General features: G+C 33.2%; 2 protein-coding genes across 5 annotated transcripts in view; both read left to right on the top strand.

Moving 5' to 3' along the window:
- Window positions 1-24,711, top strand: RNPC3 (RNA binding region (RNP1, RRM) containing 3). 4 transcript variants are annotated; one of them, XM_065907816.1, is made up of 15 exons: window positions 1-550; window positions 1,705-1,752; window positions 6,754-6,872; window positions 7,777-7,860; window positions 8,288-8,399; window positions 9,424-9,492; window positions 10,839-10,930; window positions 12,739-12,864; window positions 15,556-15,707; window positions 17,641-17,802; window positions 18,879-18,973; window positions 19,061-19,119; window positions 21,126-21,258; window positions 21,947-22,018; window positions 23,013-24,711. In XM_065907816.1, the coding sequence occupies exons 1-14, from the start codon at window positions 359-361 to the stop codon at window positions 22,001-22,003; spliced, it is 1,500 nt and encodes a 499-aa protein (XP_065763888.1). In that variant the 5' UTR covers window positions 1-358; the 3' UTR covers window positions 22,004-22,018; window positions 23,013-24,711. The 4 variants fall into 4 exon arrangements, with proteins under 4 accessions (XP_065763888.1, XP_065763879.1, XP_065763870.1 ...); XM_065907807.1 differs by having other exon boundaries at window positions 10,788-10,930; window positions 15,559-15,707; XM_065907798.1 differs by having other exon boundaries at window positions 10,788-10,930; window positions 24,512-24,711.
- Window positions 24,448-24,744, top strand: part of LOC136148309 (alpha-amylase 2B-like) — a 60,969-nt gene continuing 60,672 nt past the window's right edge. The window contains exon 1 of the mRNA XM_065907828.1: window positions 24,448-24,579. The gene's annotated coding sequence lies outside the window, so the exon portion shown is untranslated. The remainder of the gene's footprint in view (window positions 24,580-24,744) is intronic.

Below are 24,744 nucleotides of genomic sequence, written 5' to 3'. Positions count from 1 at the left end.
GCGGGGTGGGGTTACTTCGTCTTCGGAAAAGGCGGCTGAAGTCTGTCGTACTTTAACATTTTAATCCTCACACCTCTCTCGGGGGAATTTTTGTTTTAAACATCATCAGCAGCTATCTGGAATTTGAATCATTTTGGTTTCCCGTCACTGTGGAAATTCCCCTTCCAATCTAAGGAATTTGTCTCCGAAAAGTTGTCACCCGTCTGTGGTGCAGGTCTCGCGAGAAGGCGACCGTCTCGCGTTATTTCCTTGTTTCCAGAATCCTTAGCGCGGAGTGGAAGAAGACTCTTTGAGCTCCGCTTCTTTTGATTACTGCGCGTTCCTCAGCGGCTTCTCAGGTCCTGAGTCTGTGTGAGAAATGGCGGCCCCAGAACAGCCGCTGCCGATGTCCAGAGGATGCCAGAGCTCTGCTTCGCTTTCTCCCCCGCGGGGCGACCGAACCCTTCTAGTGAGGCACCTGCCAGCCGAGCTTACCGCTGAGGAGAAAGAGGACTTGCTGAAGTATTTCGGGGCGCAGTCCGTGCGCGTCCTATCCGATAAGGGCCGCCTGGTAAGAGCGCGCGAGCCCCTAGTTTCCGGGGAAGATTCTAGGCCGGTGACCTGGGGAAGGGAAGTTCTGATAGAAGGAAAAAGAAGAGTGGGGAAGATGCACTTGTGGAGTGGGGCCTTCCTCTTCTCCTTCCCAGTGTTTCTTCTTTTATATCAAAATATCTTTTGTCCCAAATCAAGTTTTAATTGGCTGGTGCCTCGATTAGTTGCCGCTCTGAGGAAAAGGGCGATTGAGACAGGTAAAGCAGACAGAATGAGAAGTAACCTTTGTTATAGTTCGTGTCTCACCCACCCTGGGAATCTCTAAACTACTCGGATTTTAGAAGTATTTCTCTTAAACTCAAGAGTACTCTCAAAAATACGTTAAAAAAAAGGGACACTTAAAGATTTTGGTTTGCTTATAAGCTAGCGTTAAGACTTTCATCAAAATAGAGGAGAAACTACAGAAGTCGGCAACTTGAGTAAGCTAGTTAGAGGTTTTCTACTAGATTTTTGAGGAAGATGCTCTTCATAAAAATCGTACGACGTAGTCTTTCAGGGAGCGATAATTTAAGACGATTAAAAGTCCATTCCAGGAATGTACAAAATTACTTTATTTTCCATTATATCTGAAGATGTTTTAGATGGTTGCTCTTCATTAAAATAGTGACGGTGATGTTATGTTTCTGCCAGATGATCTATGACGGGACAGGGCATCAATAGTTAGTCTCCCCAAGTGATTTTAATATGCAGCCAAGGTTGTGAATTGAGTTAAAAGAAAGACCCATTTAAACTTTGCATTTCGCTATCTAGTGAAAAGTTTAGATCTTTGGGTGCGTTATACATGGAACATATTTTATGATTTTGGATAGTTTAAGAATGGACCTCTCTGGATAGTAGAGGTTTTTAAACTTACTGATGGTTGAAGTACTTGAAAATATATTTAAAACATACTGTGTGTGTGCACTCCCAAGGCTTTCATTTCAAAAAAGTCTGGTCCTAAACTGATTCAGAAACACTGTCCTGGAATTCGTAATCAGTTAAATGATCTTGATTTCCTGCCTTTTCTGTGATTTTATTAATATGTCAAATCACTGTCAGCTGGTAAAATATCAGACGTCCTTATGAGAAATTGAAATTATATTTGAAATAATTTGTACCTTAATTGTTTTTCAGAAACATACAGCTTTTGCTACTTTCCCTAATGAAAAAGCAGCTGTAAAGGTATGACCATTTCTTTTCTGTTACTTATTACCAACTTTCTATTATCCAGGCGTAGTTAAAAAATGAAACATGAGGCTAAACTATAGTTTTTAAAAGCAAAGTGAAGTAAGTGAAAGTCGTTCAGTTCTTTCCTACTCTTCAGGACCCCATGGCCTATACAGTCCATGGAATTCTCCAGGGCAGAATACTGGAGTGGGCAGCTTTTTCCTTCTCTGGAGGATCTTCCTAACCCAGGGATTGAACCAAGGTCTCTTGAATTGCAGGTGGATTCTTTACGAGCTGAGCCACCAGGGAAGCCCTTTTAAAGGCAAAAAGGTTTATATTTCCAGAGTTTGCCTCATTGGCTACATTTGGCTTGTCAGTTGGCAGATTTTGCCCAAAGTTTAGATATTTGGGCATAAGACTGTTATGAGTTTGACCAAAAAGTTCGTTGGGGTTTTTCCTTACGATGATATGCAATAGATTAACAGGAACATGAACTAAAATTGAATTGTAACCTGTTATATAATTAAAAATGACAAGCTTTGAAGGATGCAAACATCCCTTAGACATAACATTTGCAAGGCAAGGTGCCTTAAACATTAAATAGAAAATGTATATTTAAAAAATCCTAGGGGATCATTTGCAAAGGAGGTGACCTTTGAGGTAGACCTGTAATGATTAGTTGGATCTTGAGACAAAAACAAAGGAAGATGGGCCTTCCATGTTTAGAGACTACTAAAGAAAGCTGTGGAGCATGGAAAGCTCTAAGTGGAGCAAAAGCTGAGTGTTGAAATCAAAATAGGACTTGGAAAGTAGGTTGAGTCTAAATTTGGGTTGAATTAAGGGAGGGATTGAATTTTGTTTAGTAGTTATTCTTAAGGTACTTGGTAAATTTAAGCTGACCAGTAACATAGTCAGCTCTATGAAAGATATCTTGTAGAGTTCATGTAATGAATTAGGTATCGGAAAAGATTAGATAGAGAAAAATCAAAAGGAAAGCCTATACAAGAGAACTGGTACAGTGGCCAAGGTAGGAGAAAAGATCTGAATAAGGCAGTCAGAGAACAAAAGAAGAAGTAGATATACATTTGGTAGAGATTGTGTTTGTAGGTTCTGTGATCCCTGTAGATATGGTTGAGAGAGAGGGAACACTTGAAGATTTTCAGACCAAGTTCTTGAGTTATTAAGTTAGCTAATATGAGGGGCAGGACTCAGAGAATGTTTGCAAAGGTTTGTAATGAATTCATACGTTATCTATTAACTTTGAGGAGTCAGTGGGCTACTTCTGTGGAAATATTTTAAAAAGCAATTAAAAATACGGTCTAGAGTAGAGGCAGGCTTAAAAATGGAATTTCTTCAACAAGGTGAATGAATATGGTTTCCCAAAGGAAGAAGAGCCAGCCAAGAAGACAAGGAGGGAGGGAGAAGTTAAAAAAGGAAGTAGAACTAGAAAACAAATTCTCATGGCTGCAAAGAGAAGGGAGGTTTAAGAAGACAAGATCCTCTGATGACCCAAGGTGAAGAATTAACAGTCTAATAGTAAAGTAGTTTTTATTGTGAAACTGTAGAAATGACCAAATCCTTAATAAGGGGAAAGTACACTTTAAATTGTAGTATATCCATACACTGGACTACAACCCTCAGAAAATGAAGTCAGATGAATATGTATTGATCAGGAATGTAACCCAGATAGATTCATGAAAAAAGTTGGGAAATATATATGGTATAACCTTGGAGTTTTTGAAAACTACTACTATATATGTTAGTGTATGCCTAGAACAAAATGTGGAGAAGGCAATGGTGACCCACTCCAGTACTCTTGCCTGGAAAAATCCTATGGATGGAGGAGCCTGGTAGGCTGCAGTCCATGGGGCCGCTAGGAGTCGGACTCGACTGAGCAACTTCACTTTCACTTTTCACTTTCATGCATTGGAGAAAGCAATGGCAACCCACTCCAGTGTTCTTGCCTGGAGAATCCCAGTGACAGCGGAGCCTGGTGGGCTGCTTGTCTATGGGGTCGTACAGAGTCGGACATGACTGAAGTGACTTAGCAGCAGTAGCAGAACAAAATATAGCAGAGCTATATACCAAATAATAAATGTCTTTCTCCCAGGGTGGAATTACAGGAAACTTTCACGTTGTATATATTAAAATATAGGAAAACATTTTTTTTCAAAAAAGACCTTTTGAAATATAGTTTTAAAGTATTGTTGGTAAAATATGATAATGAACCACATTGTTCTAGAGTCAAAATTAACTTGGAGGAGAGGACATGGAACCCGTCATTGTCTTTGGGAAATACCATATTGAAAAGAAGGAATGAGAAGATAGTAGCAGTGATAGACTTTTTAGGCTATAGTGCACTTGATTGATAGTTTTTTAAAACAAAGGGAGAGACATGTTTCTAATAAGTAGCTGAGAAAGCTATGAGGACTAATTAACATTAAAAATTAAAAGCTATAACTTTGAAGAGAATGTGTGACACATTTTGAGGGGAAGAAACTTGAAGTAATTCACCTGTATTTCAGATAATCAAAGGTTCATTGACAGTGAGAAGTTCTAGATTGAATTAAGGACTTGAAAATTATTAAAGCATTTAGAAACTTGGTTTGTATAATGGAGTCAAATAAGAATGCGTAAAGATGGTAAAATAAAATATAGTCCCAGTTAAGCCCTAAAGTTCCATTTGTTCAAAAAATACTCAGTACCTGCTATGTGCTGGATGCTCCTTTAAATCTTGAGATGAATCAATAAATAAAACACAGATTTGTGCCCTCATCTGAACTCATGTTCTCGAAGGAGAGACAGACCATAAATAATAAACTTAATAAGTTGTTTAGTATTTTAGAAAATGAGAAATGCTATTTGAAAAAAAAAAAAGCAATAGGATCAGGAGTGCTGGGTTGAGAGGGTTAAGCTACAGTTAAGGTAGTTAGGGTCATGTTTGATCGACATTTTGAAAGAAGTGAAGGAAGTTAGCTAAAGAAATAATCTGGGGAAGTGAATTCCAGTGAGTGGAATAAGTGAAATGCACTAACGTGACCAAGGCATAAAAAATGAGGGGAGAAATTGAATTTGAGGTCAGAGAAGTTACGGCCATAACATGTACATTCTAAGTACACTAGATTTTGCTGAATAAAATTGGGTGCCATTGTAGTACTGTGAGCAAAACAGCATCATAATTTGACTTATACTTAGATGTATCACTTTGTGTTGAGAATAGATGGAAGGCAGGGAAGAGTAGAAACAGGAAAATGTGTTAAAAGATTATACTGCTAGTTTAGGCCAAAGATGATGGTTTCTTGGACCATGGTGGTAGCAGTGGAGATGGTAAGGAATAGTTAGATTCCAGATTAATTTGGAAGTAGAAGCAAATAGGAGTTCTTGATGGCTTGGATAAGCAACGTGGGAAAGAAGTATTAAGGGTGATTGGAAGATTTTTGACATGAGTAAATGAAAGAAGGGAGTTTCCATTGAAAGTTTCCAGATGGGAAACATTTGAGGTGAGGGTGGGGAGAGAAGATTCAGTTCCTGGAGTGTTAAGTTTAAAATGTTTAAAATTAAAAGAAGCTATCCAGTAGTTTGGATACATGTTTGTTGACTTAAGGGCAGAGATTTTGGCTGAAATTATAAGTTGGGAAATTATCAGCATAAAGATGGTCCATAAATTTAGGGTACTAGATTAGATCCAAAAATAGACCTCTGGAGTACACCGACATTAAGATTTCAAGACAATATAAGCCAAAGTGATTGAGGAGTAAAATACAGTAAGTGTGGAAGAAAACTGTAGGGAAGTTATAATGTCTATAGACCCCAAGTGAAGAACATGTATCAAGGAGGGAGTGATTGTGTTAAATAGTATAAAATGAATATGAGAGTCGGCCATTGGTGTGGCAGTACAGAATTTGTTGTTTATGACAAGCAGTGTCAGTGGAATGATTAAGGCATAAACCTGATTGGAGTGAGTTTGAGACTGGATGGGAGGAGAGGAATTTTAGATAGAGGGCATAAATGTTTCTTGAGGAGCTTTAGTGCAAGAGTCATTTAAGGGGAGGGAAGGGATAGAGGGGAATAGTGATAAGTGGGACCAATAGATGAGGAAAAAATACTTTTTTAGGATGGGAGAAATCAGATTGTGTTTGTATGCTGTTGTGGACAATCCCGTAGAGGACAGAAAATTAGCAATGTAGGTAGGAACACACCCTGTACAGTTCCAGAGAGAAGAGGGGCTGGGATTTAGTATACAAGTGAAGTGGAGTGAAGTTGCTCAGTCATGTCTGACTCTTTGCAATCCCATGGACTGTAGCCTACTAGGCTCTTCCATCCATGGAATTTTCCAAGCAAGAGTACTGGAGTGGGTTGCCATTTCCTTCGCCAGGGGATCTTCCTGACCCAGGGATTGAACCCAGGTCTCCCACATTGCAGACAGACTCTTTACCATCTGAGCTATCAGGGAAGTGTATACAGGTCAACTAGATTTAAATAAGAACATGGCTTGTTGATATGTGATAACAGATAGAAGGTAGAATATGTGGATTCAGAAGATGGTAGATGAGAAATTATGGTGGGAAATCCAAAGTTCTCATTTTGTAGCTTCAGTTTTCTTAAAGTAGGAAGCAATATCCAAGGCTAAAAGAATGAGACAGGAATATCATGAAGTTAAGGAAGAAGGAAATAGTGCAAAATATTACCTTAGACATTGGTAGAAAAAAATGAACTGAAATGTAATATGTAACTGGTTGGCTTCACTAAGGGTTGCCCTCAGATTTGTGTTTGAGATTGTGAATTTAAAGTGAGACCAGCCCAGTTCATTATGTTTGTTTTTCTAAACATTTTCTAAACATTGCCTAAGGAGTAGTGAAGGCTTGGCAGCCTGAGATTAGAAATGGGTGAAAAATAGCCAAGGAAATGTTATCAGCTTTAACAAAAAACATGTATAAATTACTTTATATGTTGTCTCTAACAGATAACTTTGGTACAGTTATTAATTTTTTTACTCTTTTGTTCTTCCAACTGAAGGCATTGACAAGACTGCATCAACTGAAACTTCTGGGTCATACTTTAGTTGTTGAATTTGCAAAAGAGCAAGATCGAGTTCATTCACCATGTCCTTCTTTGGGCACTGAAAAAAAGAAAAGGTATGTAGATAGGTTTTCCTAGCCTTTTAAAAGTTTATTATTATTTTTTTATTTTATTAAAAAATTCTTAAAAATTAAAAAATTACTAATTTTTTTAAAGAGTTGTATTGCTCTTAGATTATTTTCAGACTAGCAAGTAAATAATCTGAAACAGTAAATGATTGTATCTCTCTACTGAATCTAGTACTTGAAAGCAATACATTTGTTTGTTCCTAATTATGCATTAGTAACCTGAGTATTGATTTAATATTAGGACTTAACTAATGTGAAGTGGAAAGAGAGTAGGGTAAAAGTGTTCAGCTATAAATGGAGAGAAGGTAACTAGTATAAAATCCTAGTATATAGCAAGGTATCATTAATAGGCATGGCCTTGATTCCTAGCTGTAATTCTTTGTAGCTATATGACCTTTATAAATTGATTTACACCAGTGATTCTCATAGTACAATCCCTGCACCAGCTGCATCGTCTAGAATCTTGACTGAAGGAAAGATTGTTCATCCTTAACCTAGTCCTATTGAATCAGAAGTTTGGGTTGCTTGGGGTGGGGAGGAGCATGGGCCTCAGTGGTCTGATTTTTAAGAAACCCTTGCTGATGCACATTAAAGACATTTGTATGCCACTATTTTATACCTGTGAACTTCAGTTTTGGTGGATGAGGGCTGTCAGTAAGATTCATCATACCATTTTTGTGTGGTTGCTATGAAGAATAAATGAAAATGTGGCTTGCCTTATATATATGGAATTAGTTTTTCTTTTTCATTGGTATTTACTTAATAGTTGAAAATTTTACTTATGCAGCTGTTTTCGTAATGCTGTTTTTGAAAAGATGGTGTCATTTTTGTGTGCAATTTTTCATTCTGTTTCTTCTGTAGATAACATCAACTTTGATTCCATATTTCTTAGATCTGATGATCCTATGGAAGATGATAAAGAAAAGAAAGAACTGGATTGTTTAACCATAGAAAATGGAATTGCACCAAACCATGGGTTAGCATTTTTGTTTGTATTTCATTGTGTCTTTTGGTTTTATTTTGGATAGATAGGTTTGTGTGTGGGGGCTATGTGTGTGTGTTTTGTCAAATAAGATATTTTTAAAGGACATTTTATTATATATAATGAAGATTTTTGTTGTGTTGATTAAGCATATTGAACATTAAGAGTTTGTCACTGAATTTGGTTCCATTAAAATGTTCAAAGTTGTAAGATAAGCTCTGAAAAGAAATGCTATATTCTTCTATAATGCAGAGAGAAGGCAAGTTGCTGTTTAAATGTAATCATTTGGATCTTTTAGGAACAGACTACTCTTAGATTTACTTAATCATTTGAGCAATTTGTATGTTATTAGGTTACCTTAAATGAGTTATTGATATGAAACTTACTAAACCACAATAAGCATTTTAAATATTTTTTTTAGGCTGACTTTTCCTCTAAATTCATGCCTCAAGTATATGTACCCACCACCTTCAAGCACAATCCTAGCAAATATAGTAAATGCTTTGGCAAGTGTGCCTAAGTTCTATGTGCAGGTAAGTAGAATAAACATTTCTCAAAGTAAATACTTTCTCATACTTTTTAAAAAATAGTTGTATTAATCAGACTAATTCCTAAATAGATTGGGCTGTTATAGCTAAGTACCATGATCGGGGTGGTTTTTAAATAATAGAAAACTATTTCTCACAGTCTGGAGGTTGGAAGTTGTATTCCAGTGTGTAGGTTCTGGTGAGGGCCCTCTTCTGGATTGAAGATGGCCATTTTCTCTTTGTAACTTCATGTAGCTGAAAGAGTGTGAGAGAGCTCGTGGTTGTGCTTTTTATAAGGTACACTCATCCCATTTATGGGGGTTCTACCCTTATGACCTAATAACTTCCCAAAAACCTCCTGTCTTAATACCATACCATTATAGGTTAGGATTTAACATATGAACTTTTGAGAGGGACGTAAACATTCAGTCCATTGCAAAAGGTAGTGAAAAAATTACTACTTTCAAATAAGTGTTTTTATAAACTATAGCATAAAAATACTAATACGTTTAGTATTAATAATACTAATAAGGATAAGCTAATTTGGGAAATGTAATCTCTGGTAATTCTTTCTTACTTTAGCATATGCTTTTCCTTTCTTAGAGGAAAAGATATAGAGGATCCCTCAGTAAATGCTTAGAAATATTGACAATAAAAGATACTTTTAAGTAAAAAATATAGATGATGATTTTCTTTATTATGCTTCTCTATGTTTCATAATTCCACAATAATCAAGGGAAAAAACACTTTAGTAAATTTTACATTGTAAGAAAATGAAATTTTTAATAATGAGAATGACGGTATTTTGCACAATTGATAAATATTTTAGGAAGGCTGATCTTCTAAGATATAACAGTGCCTGAGATATACCAGTTTAGTCATTTCCTGGGATTATAAAGGCAAGAGGTGATCCTTCCTTTGCACTAAATTAATCACTTGTGTTATTGCAAAGTTTTTGAGTACACTATCAGATGTGAGTTGAATCATGATTTTTCTATTTGATTTCAAATGTTTTATCCCTTTTATTAAGGTGCTTCATCTTATGAATAAAATGAATTTGCCCACACCTTTTGGCCCAATTACTACCCGACCTCCTATGGTAAGAAAGCTCTTGGAATTTTCAACATTCAAAATTTCTCTTCTTGTGGTGAGATTATTGAGGCTAAACTTTACAAATGTTGTGCCAGTGATTTCTAACATTTATTGAAAATGAAGGACCAATGCAAAGTTAACTTAATAATAGTCCTGTGGAGAACTGAAAGTGGGAAAAAGCCAGAACTTTTTTTTTTTTCTTTCTTGGCCATGCTATGCAGCATGTGGGATCTTAGTTCTGTAATCAGAAATTGAACCCATGACCCCTGCAGTGGACGCGTGGAGTCGTGACCACTGAACTGCCAGGGAATTCCCCAGAATATTAAAGCAATGCTTTTGGTAATAGAGGCCATCATTTCTCTTAGGGTTATTCAGTCCTTTGATCTAGAACATTGTGCTGTCCTATAAGACAGTTATATTTAACAAGCTGAATTGCCTAAAATTTCTGTCTTTCTGGTTTTATTGCTGGTAAGTTACATTTGCAGAAGATAAAAAAGGTTGATAATTTTTTTTTTAGAGTTTACTATGCAAATCTATCAATAATTTTGTTGGTAGGTTATATCTGCTCTTGAGTAATTTTAGTAATTTTATTGTTTGCTGTATTACTCAGTACTTTATTGGAGAAGGCAATGGCAAGCCACTCCAGTACTCTTGCCTGGAAAATCCCATGGATGGAGGAGCCTGGTAGAAAATTTGCTTTTGTATTGTTCATTGATTGCTTTTCTAATGTCTGTATTAGCTTCATAATTTTTCTTCGTAACTCTGAAACCTCAATGCTTGGCATGTTGCGAGGATAATAGTTAAGATAATACTAGCTGCTGTTAACAAAACTCAAATCTTAGTCATTTAACACAATTCAGATTATCTCTTGCTCATGCCAGGTTCATTCCAAAAGTAGGGCAGAATGGTGTTCTTTTCTGTCACTAAAAAGACCCAAGTTAATCTGCATTATGTGCATTCCCTGGTTGGTGAGGACGTTACCATGCAGCCTGCAGATAAAAAAACAAGAGAGAATTTTATGTGTGGGTAGCTTTTATGCTAACCTTTTCATTGACTAAAACTCAGGTGAAATCCAACTGCAAGGGAAGTTTGGAAATTTAGTCCAGCTAGGTGCCAAGGAAGAAGAAACAAATTTTGTGATCGACTAAAGTCTACTAAGGCAGGTGTTCCATCAGTATATGTTGAATGTGTAAAAGAAAATCATGAGGCATAGAGAAATGTGAGAATCATGTATCTGAATGGAAATAGTTTTCTATTCTGTAAACAGCATAGATTACCATAGTGTTTTTTGTTTTTACTTAGTATGAGGACTATATGCCATTACATGCACCTCTTCCACCTACATCTCCTCAGCCCCCAGAGGAACCGCCTCTGCCAGATGAGGATGAGGAATTATCTAGTAAAGAATCAGAATATGAAAGCAGTGATGATGAAGACCGTCAGAGGTATGTAATGTCAAATATTTGTATAGATTCTAATAAACATAGAATATATGAATGAAATTCTCTTACTCTTCTTAAATTTTGCATATAGTTCTTCCTAATTCAGGGTCCTTAGCATTTGTCCATCCCCAGGTCCCCATTATACTATAGATTAAGACCTGAGACTAGAAATCAAGACCTAAGGAAAAATTTTTGCATAATGAGTAATTTTTTTGATTGATAATGGTATGAAATTGATCATTGTTTTTTGTTGATTCTGTATTTGAGAACTTGCCCACTTGTTGCAGTTTATTTATAACTTCAACATCAGTAATTGCAGTGCTTTTACCGTCTTCTGGCAGACATGGGCATGTACAGAATGGTGAAAAATTTGAGTCATTTGACATGCACATTGCTAGATGAGGTAGAACAAAGGGACATTCTGTCCTTTTGTTTCAGTTCTTATACCGTAAACAAGGGTCCTTTTCACTGTTTATACGTACCATGTTTTTCACATTTTTTGTGCTGTTTGTTGTTGCTTTTGCTGTTTAAAATGCCCCCAAGTGTAGTGTTGAAGTGCTGTCTAGGATTTCCAAAATCAAGAGGGCTATGATGTGTTTTATGGAGAAAATTCTGTGTGTTAGGAGGCCTGAATTAGTGCTGTTGACTATGAGTTCAGTGTTATTGAATCAAAAATATATATTAAATAAGATGTTCTTAAAAGTAAACAAACATAAAATGAGGTTATATTGATCAGTGAATGAAATGTGAGCACATGCTTGCGGGAACCTAATCCTGAATTTCCTCTAGGGACAGTGATTCATTATTCACTAATTCAGTGTTTGCGAAGACTTTATAGAACAAAATTAGGTTGTATTTCTGCTTTGTCAGCTTACTTCCCTGGACTTTATTTACCTCAGAGTAATTTCTAGAACAGCTTCATAGAATTTTATACAAGAATATTCATAATAATTACTGCAAATGAATTATTCTTTTATTGGTTGTTCTTGACGATCTACATATATTTTATTTAAAGCTTCTGGAAAAGAGCAATAAGTTGTTAATAATGTTCAGCAGAGCCTAAAATAAAATTCAACTCTGGAGAAATAGAGCTGTGACTAATGGTTTTGAACTTGCTTTGTGGAAACACTGTATCTGATCCTGTGGAAGAGCCAAGAAAGAATAGACAAGATCTATTCTAAATATTCATAATCATAATGCAGATAAGTTATATACAAAGTATCAATTGTCAACCCTTGATTGATTAAGCTACTTTAGAGTATAGTATTTGAAAACTCTGTTTTCAAGAACGGTGTAAGTTATCTTATTTATATAAGGATGCTTTTCAACAATTATGCACAAGATATTTTTAAATAAAGTATTTAAGTCTAGGTTTTCTTTAATAATTAGAATATGAATCAAAATAATTTTACTATATTTGTAAAGTCTGTTGAGTATCAGTCAAGGAAAGAGCAGTAAAGTTACAAAGATTATATTTAGTGTATCTTGTTTAACTTTTTGACACAAAGTACAGTCATTTATTTGGGCAACTAATAATTTTCATAATAAAACATATCTTTAAAACTTGACAAATTGCAATTAAGAAAATTCCCAGTTCCTTCAAGCTAAGGTGAAAATTGATCAAGGAGATTCATAACTTGAGCTTTTGTCAAATGAAATATATCTTAAATTATGACTTAGAGATTCTACTTAAGCCATACAAATCATTTTATAATTTATAACCTCAAATAAAAATTTAAGCTTAACAAAAACAATGGTAAATAACTGGGCTTTTACATAAATCTTATTTACTTTTCTTTCCGCTAATGTAGAATGACCAAACTAATGGAACTGGCAAATCTTCAGCCCAAAAGACCAAAACCAATAAAGCAGCGCCATGTGAGAAAAAAGAGAAAAATAAAGGATATGTTGAATATACCATCATCTATTTCACACAGGTAGTTTTTGTTCTAGATTATAGGATAAGGGTTCTTTATATACTTTGTTTGATTGCTTAACTGAGATCATTTCACATTCTGACTTTTATCAGTCCATTTGGTTTACCATTTGATTTCTTATTTGCCAAATTCACAAGTATCCCTAATTTTCTCAGAGTTGACCAGCATTTAATACTATTGACTATGCCAGGTTTCAAAATTTTCCACCTTTAATTTTTCTGTTTCTCATCTTAACTCTGTCTCTTCCTCTTTTTCTTCCTACTTTTTTCTGTTGTGACTTTCACTCACTCACTCACTTGCTTTTTAAGTATTGGATTCCATTTACTCCTGTCTGTGGTCATTTTCCATTTATATGTTTTACTACTTGTTAATATCATTAATTTTTATGATTTACCTGTCGTAGCTGATAGATTCCAAATCTCCATCTCTAGGTTTAAACTCCTGAGTTCCAAAGTCTTTATTTCCAGTTTCCTGTTTGTATACTCAGTGTCTTGTATGCACTTAAGGTATTATTCAAAACAAAATTAATTTACTTTAATTATCTCTTTCTCTTCCTGTACTGACAGTTTTGATAATGGCATCACCAGTGTGCTTATATGAAAGTTTGTTAGTTTTTCCTAACTTCACTACCTGATATCAAACATTTTTTCGCTTCAGAGTACCTTTCAGCAGGTAAAAGTTCACATGGCTTAGCACACAGGACCCACCTTTAAATATTTATTCAATGTGTGATAAGTTTTATGCTAAATATTGTGGGGTTTGGAGCATGCTTCCAAAGCTCAGTGCTGCCTTTTCAAACAGTGAGTTAGTAGTCTTATGCACAGGTAAAACATGCGCACAGATGACTATTGTGTTAGCATTTATAATATTAAATGTTATAACAAGATGCAACTGAGAATGAAAGATTGTGAGAAAGGAGAGATCACAGCCAGTTAAGAAATCTGGAAGGATTTTAAGACAGAGGAGACAGTTTGAGCTGGGCTTGAAGGAGGAGCGGCAAAAATGGGTCAGGGAAGAGAGATCCAATTTGATTAAAAAAGTACATTTCCAGAGGTAAGGCAGTTTGGTGCGTAGGAATAGAAATGATGAAAGGGAAAGCTAGAAGGATGTGGAGATGCCTGCCTTCCTTAAATGTTATGTTACAATATTTGAATACATTGAAGGAACCGTTTTAATACCACTGACATTAAAAAGTTAAAAATTTCTCTCAGATTTTATCATCTTACAGTAAGCTTTCAGGAAATACACTGATGTGGGGTGATGATAAGGGCTATAAGTATGAAAGAATTTTATTAGATATAAATTAATTTCCCACTATGTCTTAAACTTTGTGTTAGAATAGAGAAATTGCCAGTGAAATAGTGTTTATTACTGTGTATTTTGTTTGAAATGTATTATCCCTTTTGACTGATGATCTGACATTTTGCATTAACAAATTTTTTTTTTGAAATTATGGTAGAAATTATTAGCCTGTTTACCATGGATTTCTGTGTACTTAGATATCTTAATTAGTGAAAATTGCCATTAATTACAGTTTTAATTCTATTCAGCTTTTCTATAAGGTAAATTTACTTTGAACTTGTAAGTAACTTCGTAAATTGAGAAAAGTTTGTTAAAATGATATTTTTACATTTTTATAGGAATGGGTCTTTAATCTTTGGATTTTTTAGAGTTATTTTCTCACGTTAAGTGTACGTAATATTTGCTACCTATGTATGTTTTGACATCACAGTACCTTGCTTTTAATTTCTATAACAGCACCAAGCAATTAAAAACTAATATAGTTGACCCTTAAACAACATGGGTTTTAACTGTGTGGGTCCACTTATATTTATGCAGTTTGTTTCAGTAAATACTACAGTACTACATGATCTGAGGTTGGTTAAATCCATAGATATGGATCCATGAATACAGAGGAACCATGGATATGGAAGGTTGATGAAGTTATATACATACAGGTTTTTGACTGCTATGGGATCAGGGCCCCTAACCTCTTGAGTTGTTCAAAGGTCAGCTGTAATGTGAACCAATTAAATTTACCAGTGGCTACATTAAAAGATGAAATTAATTTTAATAATGTATTTTTTGAACCAGTTATACCTGAACTGGTATTTCAAAATGCAATTAATATAAAACATTATTGAAATGTTTTATATTTCTTTTTTTCCCACACAAAGTTGTCAAACTCTGGTGTATATTTTGTACTTAGAACATAAGTACAGATTAGAACATAAGCAAGATTTCAATGCTTATTAGCCACATGTGGCTTATGGCTACTCAATTGGCCAGCATAGATTTATTATACATAGTATATAGAATACAGTGCATAAAATGCTTACATTAATCATAGAATGAACTTTTTTGCATATTGGCCAATATCCTGACCCAATATCCTGACATTTAGGATCGATAGTCCTGAAGTTCTATCTCTGTCATTTACTGACTGACTTTATACAATTATTTAACATCCTTTAACCTCAAACTCCTTACCTGTCTAAACTAAGAATTTAATAATATCCATACGAGAATAGTTGTTAGGATTTTTAAAGTATAAAGTGTAAGTTACTTTGTTCAGTGCCTCTAGTGTGTTTTATTAGTGTTAATGTTTTAAATTTAAAGTTAATATGAAATAATGTTTTCTCAAAATTTTGTTTGCAATTACAAAGTAATGCTATGATTTTTTATAAACAGCAGTTTACATCCAGTGTTGTTACCTTCGGATGTATTTGACCAACCACAACCTGTAGGTAATAAAAAAATTGAATTCCATATATCTACTGACATGCAGGCTGCACTTAAGAAAGATTTAGGAAAGCAACAAAATTGTGAAGAAGAAAATTGTGGTAAGCATATTCTAGTTCTTTAATATACTATGTAAAATTTTTCTCAATCAGTTTTTTGTATTAGAATTAAATTTTATGTGCTTCTGTTTTTAGTATTTGTGAGTATATTTAAAATGTGCAATTAGGTCTTCCTTAGTGTCATGGAATACTATTCATTTTAAACTTTTTAAATAAAACTAAAATTGGTTCTAAATGTGTTACCTTTTACTAATAATGAACTCTAGGGTGAAATTTAGTCTGGTTTTTGCTGATGCTTATTTATGCGAAAAATATGTGTTTCTTGTACTGATTTATTTTTCACTGCTTACTAAATGTGTGATGCTCTGTGGTTTTATTAGTACAGTTGAATTACTGGTTAGGAAAACAAGCTGTGAAATCTTTTGTAGGTTTCATGTAGTTTTTTTTTTAATCCAAAAGACACGGAAGGTTGTTAAGCAAGATACCATTCTTAAGTTTAAAGATAATATGTTGATATTACAGAAATTTTTTTCCTGCTTATTTTAAACATTAATTTGATATTATACTACAATGGCATTTCTTTATCCTTTTAATTTTTAAATTTTAGAAATAATACCAGCGTATAGACAATACAATCAGAACAGAAGCCTGTGAAATTTTAAAAAGTTAACACCTCAATCCCCACTTTTCCCTATCTGACTACTTAGAGATAAGCATTGTTAGTAATTTGATATGAAGGTAGTCCTTCCAGATCTTATCCTATGCTTGTGTATAAACATTTTATTTTCTCTTCTTTTTTTTTTAAATAGTCATCATAGGTTACTTTTTGAGGCTGCATTACACTCTACGGTATAGTTATGTCAATATTTCATCAAACTCTACTGATAGAAGTTGAGGTTATCATTTTTTATTACTACAGAAATTCTGGTATGTACATTTTTGTACATATATCTTTAAGCACTTAAATGAATATAGGGTAGAGTTCTAGTAAGTATTGCAAATGTACTGAATGAATAGCTAGTTTTAAGTCTTGTCTCTCTGATGGTAGTGAGAAAATGTTGCCTTTACAGATAGCTCTTTTTTTTGTTTTGGTGTCTGTATTTGATGGCTAGAAATTTGACACAAATTTCTATGTTTTTAAGCATAATTTACTCAAAGACTTATCCTTATTGAGGGGTGTGACAGTCATCCCATTCTTTATCAATGTAGAGTAATGGTGAATAAACAATGAAAACAGTTTTAAAGGTTCTTTTCTTACTGATGCCTTCAGGCCACAGGAGATCTCTAACCCTAACCCTAACCCTAACCCTAACCTGAACAATAGTTTTGCTGCATTAGGAGGAGACTTTTAAGATCCTAAGTGTGGCATGTTATTTGCATCATTTTCATAGCTTTTTTAAGGTTTTGTTTGCCTTTTTAGGTAGTATAACTGGGAATTTTTCTACTGCATGTTTAATCCTGTCCTTCCCAACCCTCTACGCCAAATCAGTTTAACTTTCGCTGAAGCTAAAATTCATGTTTTCTGAATGAAATTCATTATATTGCTATGTTGTGAATTAAAAATTTATAATGATTTTAATTTTCTTAATTGAGTAAGTGTGCAAATACATATTTTTCCTGACCTCTTGTAGGCCCACCATTAGTATTGACCTTTTTCTTTTTTTTGGTGGGGAGAGGTATAATGGATGGATTTTTTTTTTTTTTTTTAGTATCCTCAAATGAAAGTGTCTTATTTTATGATTTTCATGTTATAGTGTCATAGTTGAATAGTCATGATAGAAACCATATGGCCTGCAAAACCTAAAATATTTACTGCTTGAACCTTTATAGAAAGATTGCTCACCCCTGTTTCAAAGCATTGAGAAAAACACCAAAGAGGTTTAGTGCTAGAAGATATCATAAAAATTAAAAATGGAAAAGAAAAACTATTTTGAAGGGAAGATTTTTAATGGCTAATATCAATGTTAACTCTTAGACTTACCTGCTACTGAAGCTGATGCATCTAATAAAGGATTCGGAAAAATCTTCCCCCAACCAAGTTTGAACACCACAGAGGAGATTAAAGATGACTCTGATGAAATGCCATCAGAATGTATTTCTAGAAGGGAGTTGGAAAAGGGCAGAATTTCTCGAGAAGGTAATTTCATGAAATAAACCAGAACTTACTTTCTATCTTACACTTCTTTGGCCCTTCAGAAACAAAACAAATCTCTTCATGTTATTTATGTTAACTAAAGCATGTACTTCAAGATATCTCTTCAGTTAAATGTTTTTAATCATCACTTTTGGTTTTTAGTGCTCGTACTTTATAGGGAAGAAAGTATTCCTCAATACAATGTTCCCAGAGTATATTTGTTTGGAAGAATGTTTTCATTTCTGAAACTTTTATATGACATCTTAAGTCAGTATGACCAACAGTCTGGAATTCTGTATTCAGGTTACAGTTGATAGACCATCACAATACTGTGTCTGAGATGTATGCAAAGCAGTTGTTTCTCTAAAAATATAGTTGTAACTCTTTGATAATTAAAAGCCTGTGTTTATGAATTTTATATCCTAATATGATAGCTTTTTACTTCTAATGGATTTTTTCCTATTTTAGTATATCTTAAAATATTTAGGGATTTTAGATTGACATGTGACACATTATAATTTTTTCATAATAACGGGAAACAGTCTTCCAAATCGCATTTTTGCTTAAACATATAGTTGTCAGGAACACATTTCAGAGACTAAATAGAAGTAGCTACATAGAGATTCAGAACCCACAGTTTGTCTGAAATTCTTGATAATTACATTGTAAGTAATTTATTTTATTTACATTTGAATATATTGGTGTCTAGTACTTAGGGAGATTGACTTTAATCAGAACAATAACACAGATGTTTGATAGCATCTTTATTTACTTCAGTCTTTCAAATAAAGTAACTCATTCTTAAAATTAAGCTTTAAAGCTCTTTAATGAAAATATTTTCTTGGATACATTTTAGTTATTCTAGATGCCTGAAATTTTTTAACTTATCACTTTAGATTTTTAATGGGTATTTTTATACCATTAGTAACATTGTCATTAATTTCTGTGATTTTAACATTTTCTTAATGCTTCTTTGTCTATTTAGCAGTTACATTTGAATGCTTTTTAAAGTTTTTCTTTAAAAAAATGATGAAGCTGTCTTAATTTTATTTCTTTGTCTTGCTTTGTTTTTATGTAAGAAATGGAAAATCTTTCAGTTTTTAGAAGTTACGAACCTGGTGAACCAAACTGTAGAATTTATGTAAAGAATTTAGCTAAACATGTTCAGGAAAAGGTAAGCTGAAATTTATAAATTGGTTTTATTATTTTGCATGTTTTCCCCTGGTTTTCCTTATTGGTCTTTTCTTTGTTGAAATTCTAGGACCTTAAATTTATTTTTGGAAGATATGTTGACTTTTCATCGGAAACACAGCGGATAATGTAAGTGGCATGTATATTCTCAAATTATGTTTTGTTTTTACTCTGTTAGAAATTAACCCTTTTTTAATATCATTTTCACTTTAGTGATTAAAATTATATGAAGAAATTGCTCATATCTGTTGCATAATTAATCATTTAGACATCTAGATCAGGATTCAGCAAATTTCTTTTTAAATAAACAGTAAAAATTTAATATTTTTGTATTAAAATATTACAGTGTTTGTTGCAACTACTCAGCTTTGTCTTTGTAGCATGAAAGCAGTTCTAAACAATACATAAATGAGTATTAATGACTGAGTTCCATAAAACATTTATAGAAACAGGTTTCATCATAAATTCTAGACTTCTTCCCTAACCTGCCTAAGAGTTTAGTAAAACCATTTCCTTGGTCCATCCCTAGAAAGGATGGTTTTCTAAGCTGAGATAGGGTGGATGTATTTGTGTTTCTAAAAAGCCCATGGATAATGCCAGAGCTGCTGGTCCAAAGATTAGATTTTGAAAATAGTGTTTTAATGACTAATTCAGGAGTATATGGTACGAAAGCCAAGTGTTTTAGATTCTTACTGTGGTGGTAGCTTCTCTTCTTTCAGTTGGAAAGACTGAAAATTGGAAAGACTTCCAATTTTATGAGTGCAAAAGAGAAGGATATGATTGTAAATGATTTAAAAGCTAATGTTTGAAGTTAGAATTTCATTCTTTGAAATTTTATAATTAGTTAACTCTAAAATATGTATGACCTTGGCCATATAAATTAGAAGTAAAAATTAGAAAAGGTAAGGAGAGAGACTCTTGAATGGAAGTTAGCTAGAGAAGTGACTAATTAATGTAAAATTAATATTTTTAAAGTCTTAACCTGGGCAATGTACCTCTTTAAATAAGCATACACTGTGTTTTAAAATTGTCTATTTATATTCATTAGTGGCAGATACCTCTTTTTATCAGGACACCAAAAGTTTATTTTGCTGGATGTGCAAAATACCCTTGTTCTTGTTGTTGCCTTTGTATAAGCGGAAAAAATTTAAAAATATATACATTCGTGTGTGTGTGTCAATGTATATATGTCACAAACAAATGTGTTATTGTGTGTGTCTATATATATATGCATGTGTCTGTGTGTATATGTATATGTACATACCATGTTGATGCATCCTTTCCATTTCCAGTATTGCCTCCCATTACCATTTGAGAGGAAAAATAATTCTGTATTGAGAAACTGTACATATCAAAATGATAAATTAATAATTGTTTCCTGTGGGACTACTCTTGTGAATTTTTTAGAAAAAAATTTGACTACACCTTTTGATTCTTAAAAATTCTTTATATGCTTTTGCTAGTCTCATAGACTAAATGCTAGGCAGTACTTTAGTTTTAAATTATAGTCTGTTTTTTAAGTAGTTTAGAGTATAGTTTCCTCCCCCAAAATGTTAACAGCTATACACTAGGGAATAATGACTAACTTGGAATACAAAATCTGGTTTGTGTTTTTGGCCCTAACTTTAGCTCTCAGTGTAACACTGAAGAATTCACTCAATCTCTGTACATATCACCTGTAAAATGGTGATTTTTGACTAGGTGATCAATAAGGTCCGTTTCTCCTCTGAAATTCCATGTTACTTTTCTATAGTTTATGTCAACCCTTTTATTCCTCATTGTATAATTGTTTTTGTCACTTGAGTAAACAGTATTAAATTGGCTGCATAAAACTTTTAAAAAAGATGAAAAAAATTTATTTACTTTTATAGTTGCAAGTAATATGATTTTTTAAATCACATATGCTTTTATGATAGTTAAAAAATGATAAGAACATCATCAACTTACATCACCTACTTATGAAAACAATTTTAAAACAGAATATAAGATATAATTTTAGAAAGCCTAAGTAATGTGTGAATCAGATAGTATAGTCATTTTTATTCTGAAATAGCAGAATTTTAACACATTCCCATTCACAATCAGAATTCTTGACATTCTTGGAGTCAAAACATTCTTTCTTCCTTGACTTCTAGGTTTGATATACGCTTGATGAAAGAAGGTCGCATGAAAGGACAAGCTTTCATTGGACTTCCAAATGAAAAAGCAGCAGCAAAAGCGTTAAAGGAAGCTAATGGATATGTTCTTTTTGGAAAACCTATGGTGGTTGTATCCTTCAAATTGGTTGGTTCCAGATTGAGTTTATAGCAGTAAGGGTATAGTTGAAACTAATTTTTATATTATGCTTTGGAAATCTCAGCAGCTTGAATTCCAGCTTGAGAATATTCAGTTATAAATATTTATAATACAAACATTTGAGTCAGATGACAATGTTATTTAGATTTTTATAGGAAAATAAGCATAATGAGGCTATTAAAATCCAGCCAACTCTAAACATTTTATTTAATACTTAAAATATATATACTCATGCTAAATCAAAGATAGTACAGTATCCGGAAGTACATTAGAATCCTTAAAAGGAAGATATGATTCATTGTAGTTCAGTTTTATATTTTATTGTATTGTAATTCATATTTATGTTTAAGAATTTTAATAACAATATATCATTGATTAGCCATTGTTTTTTCCGCAGTTAATGCAGTTTCAAACTAGAAATCAGTGGGACAAATGGAGTCTAGGTGTAAAAAATGACTAAATGAAAGGGAAAATTTTTTGCTTCTCCCCCAGATCATAGACAGTTAGGAGGCATTCAAGAAATACTGACGAACAACTGAGTAGGAACACAAATAGAGGCATTAAAAGCTCTGCTGCTACCCTACATTAGGATGTTCTTGATAATTCTTTAGAAAAGATTCGTTTCATGTTTGTGAAGGAAACCTTAATTTTTAAATATTAGCAATTTGCTCGATCTGCTAGACCAAAACAAGATTCTAAAGAAGGAAAAAGAAAGTGATAAAAATTAGTAAAGGTAAGTGTGGAGATAACATGCTAAAAGGATGACTTTCTTGAAAAAAAACTTAAGAAAGGATAATAGCCTGGGTAATGTTTTTAAAGAACCCATCACTCTGACCGTCTAACTATGCTGTTAATTTTCATTAAACTTCACAATTCTGGAATAAAGCTCATTTGTATGTAAAAAATTAAATTTGGAGAGAACAAATTTTATAAGGGCAATGTATCTAATATTCTTCATTTACTTTCTTTTCTTAGAATAAATCAGTACTTCTTAAATTTTAACGTGTATTATAATCACCTAGAGAGCCTGATAAAACACAGATTACTAGGTTTCCTCTAACCCCCATACAGAATTTCTGATTCAGTAGTTCTGCAAGGATGTTTGGCCTTGGGTAATCAGTTTTCCTAGTTTTCCTGTGAATACGGTTTTCTAGGGTACTGAACTTTTTAATGCTAACATTGGGAAAATGTCTGCCAAGTTAGGACAAGTTGGTTACGCTTGGTGAGACATGAGAATTTGCATTGCTAATTTCTAATTGTCCTCCTCACAGAAATATGTCCATATTTTTTGGAATGAAGTATTTCATCTTTCAAATAAGTAATTTGAATTCATAATTTAGTAATTTAATAATTAAAAATGGTAAAATGAAGCATTTTATGTCAATGTTGATTTAAGAAAGATGAGTGGAAATATATTCATTTTGTTTTAAATCTTTCTGCTTTAGAATAATGAAAGAACATGAATAAATGGGCCAAAATTACTCATGGTTAAGCTGAAAAAATTATATAAAGTTTTGCTAATGTGTATTCCTTTTGGGAGGCACCTTGAACATTTGAATTTTATAGTAAAGTATCTATACTGGTATAATCAGATGTCTTAACAAATACCTTAGAAGAACAGATGAAAATAAACCATTTTCTGTGTGTGTTTAAAGTAAACATTTATTTGTAAATCTAACATGAAATATGAGAAAAAAATTAAACTGCATTCTGCTGTTCCTCTTTAGAAGCATCCCTGCGTAAATACTGCTGTAATACTGTCATACAAAGTGTATCCTTTCTTGTCGTATCCTTTTGGGGCAGTGTTTTTTTATTTTCCTAGAAATGTTTTGTCTCTCCCCAACCCACTGATCCAGCTTAAGCAATATTTTTTTTTTTTTTTTACAATGTATTGAAATTAAGTATTTCTAAAATTATCTCTGTTGATGGAACAAATCTTTTATGTGGTTTTTAGATTTGTTGCTGAATTTTCTATGCTATCCTTTAGGTTATGTAGTTTTTCCAGAGAAAGTTAGTGAATCAGGTCAACTTATTTACTTGGAGAATGGATGCATTTACTTTAACACAGATTTTATTATTCTTCTATTTATATATTTTCTAAGTCTAATTGAGTAACATAAATGCCTTCTCTTTCATGATGTATCTGGTTTAGGTGTTCTATATAACCTGTTATAAAATTTGACTGGGGAAAGGGTTTTTTCCCCCTATAAAAAATACGTATGTTGAAAATTTAAATAACTGAATTTCAGTGTGAATTCCAGATAAAAGTAGCAAACATCTGAAGTTTTATTATGGAAATCTCCTTTGAGATAGCAAGTGGAAGTATCTTTTTTCCCTTTCTTTTTCTAAACAAAATAAAAGGATTGAGAAAAGAGTAGCAGAGAGGGAAAAAGATAAAGTTGACTCAGGGTATCACAATAAGGGGAAAGAAACAGTTCTGGTAGGTATGTAAGAGCAGTGGTTTCCAGACCGGTTGATAATCAGAACCACCCAAACAGTGGTTCTCAATTTTCACTGCATATTAGAATGACTTGCAGAACTTAAAAAAAAAAAAAAAAACCTAAAGAAAAATAATAAAGTAAAAAGTATTTTGCTTGGACTTCTTCGTAGAGTTTTGTTTTGATTGGTCTGTATTTCTGTGTAGATATCAGTATTTTCTAACCTCACAGAGTATTGGTTCTAATGTACAACCAAGGTTGAGAACCACTGAAGAAGGATTTTTATACGTTAAGATTCCTGGATTCTATCATAGAACTAATAGATGAGAATCAGGACCAAGAATCTAATTTTCCCTTAGTGGTTCTAAGGACTGACCAATTTGAATACTGCTTTGTTAGATTAAACTGATTACGTGGATCCAAGACATCACCCTAGCCATCTAAACTTTTATTAGTAGGAAAATACAGCATTGGAGGCTTTACATCCCTTTTCTTGCAAATCCTACTAATAGTACTATGAAAACAATGCAAAATTCTGTTGTTAATCATTATCACTCAAAGAGTACCAAAAGCAGGAAATGTTGGAATTGCTATTGCTTTTTTCTATTGGCACAGTTACAATTTTTATTTTTTAATGTTATAAGTCAGTTTATATGCTGTTAGATAATTATAATTTTGTTGCACTGACATGATTCACTAATTTTCTAAATGTTTTAGCTTTTAGTTATTTTAGAACTAGTGAACTGTTTAATAATCATTATTTTTAATGAATTTTTATGGTGTTTTAGGTACCTTTTATCTCTCAAGTGCTTTCCACCTTTGTGGAGATGAAATTGACCACCTGGACTATGGAACTGTGCGTAATAGCTTTTAAAGCGTATTTAAAAATTAAATCTATATGCATTTAAATCAGCTTATTAGAGATCTGTCACATGTATTTTAATCGTCTTCCTCATATAATAAATTATTTTTTTTCCAATTAAAATAATGATCTTAAGTTTTCTTTGTTATTTATGTGTTG

The sequence above is a fragment of the Muntiacus reevesi genome, chromosome 1 (assembly GCF_963930625.1).
Source record: "Muntiacus reevesi chromosome 1, mMunRee1.1, whole genome shotgun sequence".
NCBI lineage: Eukaryota > Metazoa > Chordata > Mammalia > Artiodactyla > Cervidae > Muntiacus > Muntiacus reevesi.
This window is presented reverse-complemented; position numbering and strand designations above follow the sequence as displayed.

Excerpts from the sequence above, each read along its gene's own strand:
- RNPC3 (XM_065907798.1), top strand. The coding sequence starts at position 359 with ATGGCGGCCCCAGAACAGCCGCTGCCGATGTCCAGAGGATGCCAGAGC. Across the intron at positions 6,873-7,776 it reads GGCACTGAAAAAAAGAAAAG|ATCTGATGATCCTATGGAAG; the intron begins GTATGTAGATAG and ends CATATTTCTTAG. Across the intron at positions 21,259-21,946 it reads TTGGAAAACCTATGGTGGTT|CAATTTGCTCGATCTGCTAG; the intron begins GTATCCTTCAAA and ends TTTAAATATTAG.